The sequence below is a fragment of the Dipodomys ordii genome, unplaced genomic scaffold, assembly GCF_000151885.1.
Source record: "Dipodomys ordii isolate 6190 unplaced genomic scaffold, Dord_2.0 Scaffold5, whole genome shotgun sequence".
NCBI classification, from domain to species: domain Eukaryota; kingdom Metazoa; phylum Chordata; class Mammalia; order Rodentia; family Heteromyidae; genus Dipodomys; species Dipodomys ordii.
In genome coordinates, this window is record NW_012267221.1 from 11,809,777 (window position 1) to 11,818,156 (window position 8,380).

Genomic DNA, 8,380 nt, shown 5'->3' on the forward strand with positions numbered 1-8,380 from the left:
GGAGAGAGCTGTGGCGTTTCCCTACTGCCCCGTCGCCATCTTGGTCCCCCCCGTCAAATATTTGATAGTTTTCATAGACACTTTTTCAGGATGGGTTGAAGCCTACCGAACAAAACATAAGATTGAGAACGTCGTGGCTAAGAAGATCCTGGAAGCAATCCTACCCAGCTATGGCTTTCCATCCACCATCGGGTTGGACAATGGACCGGCCTTCATCTCAAAAGTAAGGAAATAGCTGTGGCACTGGGGACGGATTGGAAATTGCACTGTGCTTATAGACCCCAGAGTTCAGGGCAGGTAGAAAGAATGAATCGTACTCTAAAAGAGACCTTAGCTAAATTGGCCTTGGAGATTGGCCCAGACTGGATATCGCTCCTTCCTTTTGCCTTGTTTAGAATAAGAAATTCACCCTATTGGCTTGGCTTTACTCCTTTTGAAATAATGTATGGACACCCTCCACCCATTATCCCTAGCCTTCAGACTGAATTGCTTGCTGATTGGATGATACTGAATTTCTGTGTAAGCTTGACTATTTACATCTGGCGCATAAGAGTATGTGGCCCCAGCTTAGAGCATTATATGATTCTGCTTCTATTCCTACCCTCCATTTGTTTAAACCAGGGGACTGGGTGTTTGTTCAAAGGCACAACTTGAGATGTCTGGAACCACGGTGGAAGGGACCTTACATGGTGCTACTGGCTACACCTACTGCCCTTAAGGTGGATGGCATTGCTGCTTGGATCCACTGTTCCCATGCCAGACTGGCTGACCCCTTTGCCCTGGACGACCATGGGGAAACATGGGAAGTCTCCAAGCATCCTACCGAACCACTCTGCATATGCCTCAAGAAAAGAAAAATGCACTGATTGTTATTGGTATACCCGTTCAAGATCAAGAGCTGTTGGAGTTTAGTTTTGGGCCAGAGCCACAAGATTGTGGCTCAGGACCATAAGTCAAGGGGGGGGGGGGGGGGAATGAAAGAATAGAGTATTTGGGGCAGTGACCATTTCTTGCTTGTTTCAGAGCAGAGCAACACATGCTAAACACAGCTAAACCACCTGGTAGTGTGCCCTTATAAGACCTGCAAATCCTTAGCTCGGGGCTCTCCTCCTGGGCTCCACTGTGTTGGAGTGTAGGATGAGGCCCGAGCTGCAGCCGGTTTAAATAAAACAGCTGTAGAGTCTGACTCTCGGTGGTCTTCTTGGTGGGGGTCCTGTGACCTTGGCATAACATGATCATCAATCCAGATTTATTTGCCTTTTGAAATCTACAAATTGCTATAAACAATTTGGTGTTCAGTGGATTTAACCATAGCATACAGGGAATAACACTTACCCTTGTTGTAACTTTTTCCTGGGGACTCAAAAGTCAACCATACATCACCCTAATACACCTTTTCTTTGTGGTTAACACAAAAATAAAAACTTGTTTCCTAACTCAAAAAGATACCAACCAATCCCAGGTACTTCAGAGACAGAGGTAGGAGGATAGAGAATTTCAGGCAAAGTTAATAGGATTCTATGAAAAGAAACAAGGATGACAACAAAAACAACAACAAAAACCAAATGAAAGTCAAAATACAAAAGGGCGGGACATGGTTCAAGGGGGAGAGTGCTTTCTTAGTAAGCATGAACCCTAGGTTCAGTCCCCAGTACTGCTAGGGAGTTGGGAGAAGGAGGAGTGAGCTGGTGGACATCAAAGAAGGCTACTCTATCCAAAATTTTTTCCAGTTTTATAGGCATCATTTACTATGTTAAGCCTTTTTCTTTACCACTGGCAGAATTAATTAGTACCTTTTGTTCTGATTCTGTTTTTATCCCTTCTTTTCTTTCTTCTTCTTTACTTCCTTTCCATCTACTCTCTTTTCTTTCCATCTTTCTTCCTTTCCACCTTTCCTTCTTTCCACCTTCCTTTCTTCCTTCTTTCTCACTTTCCTATTTTATTTTATTTTGACAAAATACCCCCATATTTCCTAGGTTGGCTTTGAATTTAGGATTCTCCTGCCTCAGCCTTCCTGAGTAGCTGAGATTACAGGTATATACCATCGTACTAGGTATTCTTCTGTTATCATTTGCACTGCAGTTAGAATATTTTCTAATGCCATAATGACACAAGAACTTCCATACATCCAGCTACATTCCGGAGGAAGAAACTCTTTTTTTGGGGGGGGGGTCCGGTTGTGGGGCCTGAGCTCTGGGCCTGGGTGCTGTTCCTCAGCTCTTCAGCTCAAGGCTAGTGCTCTACCACTTGAGCCACAGCACCACTTCCGGCTTTTTTCTTTTTGCTTATGTGGTGCTGTGGAATCGAACCCAGGGTCTCAGGCATGCAAAGCAAGTGCTCTACCACTGAGCCACCTTCCCAGCCCCATGGAGGAAGAAACTCTTAAGACTGGATTTTAATCTAATGAGATACCTAACCCACACCTAGTAGCGAATGGAGCTTCCAATACAAGAAGCATTTAATCTGGATGAAGACTGTTAGAAATCAGGACTCAAAATATTACTAATACAAAAACCTGAGATTTTGCATTACCCAGTTCCTATAAAGATGTACAAGTTACTCTTAGGATTTTTAAAGGTGGGGGGTGGATATATGTAAAAACATGGCTCAGTATTAAATATCAAACACAGACCATTGACGAGGGATACTGTCTTTCTGAAAAAAAAAATAAACCCCTGTCTAATGACTTACTTCACCAAATTGTAATGTTTGGTTACATACTTTGGTTGAAGGGCTAATGGATTAGAGTTTTTACTAAATTTGTTGAAAAGAACAGAATTTTAATTTCACTTAGCAGATTGAGCTTTTAAAAAATACCATCTGGTTAGTTCAAGTCAATTATTCTTCTGAGTCATAAATATACAAGTACCATATTATCTATACTTTAAAAAATGAAGCTTTTTCAGGGTGGTGATGGCTCAATCTGTAATCTTATCAACTCAGGAGTCTAAGGATTGCCATTCAAAACCAACCTGGACAGGAAAGTCTGTGAAACTTCACTTAACTAACAACAATCCAAAAGTGGAGCTGTGGATTAAGTGGTAGAGTGCCAGCCTTGAGTGAAAAAGCTAAGGGATAATGCCCATGCCCTGAGTTCTAACCTTATTACTCTTTCTTTGCTCTCTCTCTGTCTCTCTCTCTTTGCTTTCTCTCTCTCTCTCTCTCACACACACACACACAACCACCAACACACACTATACACACATATCACACACACCATACACACACATATCACACACATAAAGAAGTCGTAGGACTTAGAAAAATTATGAATGTGTGAAGGTGAATTGTCCTACTGTGTAAAACTACTCCACAGTACCAAATAGTATTAACTCAGGCCATGAAGACTCAGTTCATAGAGTCTGTTCTGCAAGTTGTGTTTCTAATTATACTGGATTTGACATTTAAAAATCCACTCATTCTTTCTCCTGGAGTCCATCCTTGTGACTAGTGGGTACCAGCACTGAGGCATTTGGTTGTAATAATCACTTTGCACATCCAGAGAGGCCCTGAGATTCAGCATTTCTCTCTATCACATAACCACCTGCAGTTTTCTAGATGGAGACTTCTTTACTAGATTATTGTTGGGTTTCCCTAATTAGAAAATAAGTGCCATGAACACTAGGACCTTCCTGACTTGCTCACCCTGGACCCAATTGCTAGAATAAAAACTTAGTAAATATGTAACAGGTAAACTTTGAGTCATGGTTATGGAGCCATTTTTCTTTTTAAAAAGTTAAATTTACAGACAATATCATACTTTCAGTCTTATTGAATCAACTGCACTTAGACCAATCCAAAAGGAGATAGATTCCAGAAATCAGAGTTTATTAAGAAAAACAAAACACCTAAGCCAACTCGTTTATAATAAAAGTACTCCTGGTGAATAATTTCCTCAGTACTTTTCTTTTTTTTATTTTTCTTTTTATTTTTTTATTGTGAAAAACTGTACAGATGGGTTACAATTACATGGGCAAGATAATGAGTACATTTCTTATCAAGCATTGTAGCCTCCTCCTTTGTTTCCCCTTCCCATCCCTTCCAAGCCTCCCCCCAATTCTCCCCCCACCCCCCCACCAAAGTTGTAAAGTTCATTTTCGACATGACAACTTGTACTTCTCATTGTTTTAATGGGTCCACCTGTATCCTTATTTAAACGACTTGTTTTTCCCCTTCCCCTCCACAAATTATACCGACAACAAATATAGTGAAAGCAGGGGTTATACTGTGGGGGAGGGACATACAAAGCAACAAAGAAATAATCTTATAAATGTGTTACAAACAAATGCATGAAAAAAAACATTTAAATACATATCTTAGGGTTCATTTTCCTAACATCACCTTATCTGACCTTTTCTGCTTTCCTCAGTACTTTTCAATATCTCCTTTAGCCTGATTCTAGCAGCACTTTACTTCACATCCTCAATACCTCCCCATTAAATTCAAGTTATATACATATATATATATATATATTTATACTCTATCTCCTGGTTGTTGAAATGTTATGTATTATTGTATATCACCAGTTATTAAGGAAGCCCATGAGTTTAAATAGTATTCAAGTCTCAATATGCTCTTCTATGCTTATTTATAAGATGCTTTAAAATGTCAAGCTGAATACTCATTTAGCATTGGAAGGCTTTTATTTAAATATTAACAGTGTGGTTGCTCATGAAAATATGTTGCTTGCTAAGACCTTTACTATTTAAAGAATGGTAATTTTTCTTCTCCTTTTTCTTGAGAAGTCAGACTTAATGAAAATCAGTATTAGCAGAATCTATGAATTACTAATCAGTCGGTACCCCAGAATGTATGAGGCTTAAGTTTGGAAATTAGTACTTTCCAAACTTGGCTATTAAAAAATGACTGAATTAGAAACCAATGAGAATCTTCTCAAAAGACTTTTCCTCAAGTAATATAGGTATAGTATTTTAAAATTTGTTTTGCTTCCTCTTTCTTTTTCAGTGGAATAAGTAAATATCTGTATAAGTACCATATTAATTAAAAAATTCCCCCCAAATTTTAGTTGGAGCTATTGGTTTTTTTTTTTTTGTTCGGTTGTGGGGCCTGAATTCTGGGCCTGGGCACTGTCCCTCAGCTCTTCAGCTCAAGGCTAGCACTCTACCACTTGAACCACAGCGCCACGTCCAGCTTTTTTTGCTTATGTGGTGCTGAGGAATTGAACCCAGGGCCTCATGCATGCAAGGCAAGTGCTCTACCACTGAGCCACCTTCCCAGCTCTAGTTGGAGCTATTTAATATATGTTTGAGAATTTTTAAAGGGGGATAAAAAATAGTTCCCATTTTTCTGAATGATAACCTTTGCCTAACTTTTCACTTTTTAGAATGGATTAAAGTTTAGGGTATTGAATAAATCAAAGTCCATCTGATTTGGTTCCAACCATAACCAGTAATTACTTTAACAATAATTAAAAGATTGACAGAATTCACATGGTAATGGCCTGTGGTTGATGGGGAACACACCTGGGACTCCTCTTATAGTCTTCTTTCATCCTCTTCAGAGCTGGGCATTGTCTGGCTTCATTATCAACAACTATTTTTTTTCAAAATCAGAAATGAGAATATTTTCTTCTAAATGTACAGTACTAAAGTTGATTGTAGGGTAGTAAGGGTGTCCCAACCCTGTAAGTCTCCGGAAAGAGCCACCATTCCGCTTGTATATGCAGAAGGCAAGTATGAGACTGGCCAGAAGTATGATCAAGGTCAGTGCAACCGCAAGGGGAACAGTGCCATGACTGGGTCCTGAAAGCAGAGGAGCAAAAGGAAAGCCTCAGTGACAGGAAGTAAGGCAGACACGACTGCACACTTGCTTTCTACTTCATTATTTCTAAGAAAACTCAAAATGCTCCCTACTGTTCCAATCTTACCTTTTCCTGGTTGCTCCTTTGCAATGTGAATATCTAAAATGAAATAGAAAAATCGAAATGAAAGATTTATTTTAATTCAATAAAATTAACTCATCACAGCAGGATTAGGAAACCATGGCCCATGAATCAAATCTAGTTGTCAGTTTTTATAAGTAATGTTTTAATGGAACTCAGCCATGGTCAGGCATGTATCTCTTTGTCTATATCTATTATAATGAAGCAATGCCAGTATAAGAAGAACCATGTGACCTTCAAAGGCTAAAAACATTCACTATCTGCCCCTTTATAAGAAAAATTTGGTAATCCTTGATTTATTGATTTGTATTATCATTTTTAGTAGTGCTCACAAATATATATACTGAATAGCAGAATAAGAATGGAGATTGCTAGTTTATATTCTAGTTCTATTTGCCTTTTTTTTTAGTTTAATAACCAAGATGACACAAGAAACTCATGAGAGCTTTTATATTGGCTTATGGTTTTTTTCTTCATATCAGAGGAAGAAAGAACTGTTATGTTCTTTGACTTGTTTGACACATAACTTCTTGCCAGAATCTATCTAAATACTTTCCCAATACTTGTATTTGAGAACCTTTAAATGACTATTTTAGGAATCATGTAACCCTGGTGAATACGATTCACCTCGACGATTCAAGGCTACATAAGGCACATGGTAAAAACAACAATCCAAACCAACCAAACAAATCTTTAAATGCTTCAGTGGTGGTAGGTCAATATTAGAGTAGAAACAAAATGAAGACTTCTTCTCTGACTTTACCCACCTGCCTCCATTTTGCATATAAATCCCTTTTTATCTTGACATGAGGATAACTTCCACACTCCTTCTGGGATCTTCAGGGTGATACATGGATGGGATTTGAGGTGGTCCATGTCTAGCTTCCCAATACCCCAGTTTGACTGATCTACAGGTGTTCCATCAAACCACCTTATAGTTTCATCTGTAGAAAAATTGTTGACTATTATACCTTAAGGTACATAGTTATCAAACTAACTAAGACTGGAAGAAACTATAAAACCTAAATTCAACAAGACTCCTACCCAGGGAGTATATTCACGAATGAACTCAACATCAAAAGCTTGTTATTAATAAAATTTTCATGTAAGCAGTCCTCTATTTTAGCTATAGTGTTTTGGATACCCTGTTCATTGACATAACAGTTTGAATTTTAAATATTCTATATAATTTCTAACCAATTTAAAGAAATCATTTAAATCAAAGAGTCATTTGGAAGTCTATGTAGTTACAAAATGGCTCAATTTGTAGTAATTGTCTCTAAATGTTAGCCATTCATGTATCACAAGAGAAGGGGTGGTAGAAAGTTTATCCTGTGTATAGGTAATAATGTGTGTGTGTGCGCGCGCGTGTGCATGCATGTGTGCACACACGTGCATTCTGTAAAGGATTTAACAAAATAAACTGATATTCAGTCTGCTTTTAATTATCACCACCTTTAGAAATTCTAAACATTATCAGTGATTAAAATACTTCTCACAAGGATGAGCTCACCACCTACCTTGGTAGACCAAGATAACAAGCTCTCCATGCCAAATTAAAATAATTTTCTTTACAAGTACCTTTCAATAACTGTCAATTACATAAAAGAATACCAGGCTTCCATTTTAGTACAAACTCTGGTTTTGAAGAGCAGCAAGTAAGAATTCTAATAGCACAATTGATGACTGAAACATTTCTGTAACTCTGTAGTACTTTTTTACCCTTTAGGAACATGGGCTGCTTTCAAGTCAACGTGGATTTGGTATGTAACAACTAAGTTTGTGAACAGAATTCCAGCCAACCATTCTTCACAGTAAATAAAAAGGTAAACTTGTTTGTTTTTATGCCTTGGTATTATGGGATTATTTCAAAGGATAAGAGAGTATAGAAGAGCATAACAAGGTTGTTTTGGGGGAAAAATGGCTTTGTGTTTCACGCTATTTTTCACAGCAAATGTGTCCAAAGAGAGTTTTCTGGCTCACACATGCTATTATCATTAGCCTTAACAACTGTGTATTTATTTATGCCCTGTCCTCTCCTCTCCCCAAATCACTTACTGTTACTGTCAAATTGAGCATTCAACCAAACCATCTGGACAGAAGAACCAAAAGCAAAAAGCTCTTTCAGAAGAAATGAGATTTCAGCCTCATCCTTGATTGTTAGAAGGTTAGATCCTATAGAAGAGACAAGTAGACATGAGCAAGTATTGGTATTTTCACATAAATATAATTTAACCAAATTTCCTATACCATTACTTGGGAAGGTTTTGACATCTAAACATTTCTGTCATGTAATACTTTATTTTTGTGGTGTTATGGATTGAACCTAAGACCTTACATATCCTAGGCAAATGTAACCACTAAGCTATACCCTCAGACCCCAAATTTATTTTTTCTTCCTTTCTTTCTTTCTTTCTTTCTTTCTTTCTTTCTTTCTTTCTTTCTTTCTTTCTTTCTTTCTTTCTTCCTTCCTTCCTC

General features: G+C 38.1%; 1 protein-coding gene across 1 annotated transcript in view; it reads right to left on the bottom strand.

Annotated features, from left to right (window-relative positions):
- Nucleotides 1–5,198: 5,198 nt before the first annotated feature.
- Nucleotides 5,199–8,380, bottom strand: part of Pla2r1 (phospholipase A2 receptor 1, 180kDa) — a 119,234-nt gene continuing 116,052 nt past the window's right edge. Inside the window, exons 27-30 of the mRNA XM_013030869.1 lie at nt 7,961–8,077; nt 6,670–6,846; nt 5,888–5,920; nt 5,199–5,762 (exon numbers count right to left, since the gene is read on the bottom strand). Of these exons, the coding sequence (XP_012886323.1) occupies nt 5,554–5,762; nt 5,888–5,920; nt 6,670–6,846; nt 7,961–8,077 (536 nt within the window). The 3' untranslated portion in view covers nt 5,199–5,553. The remainder of the gene's footprint in view (nt 5,763–5,887; nt 5,921–6,669; nt 6,847–7,960; nt 8,078–8,380) is intronic.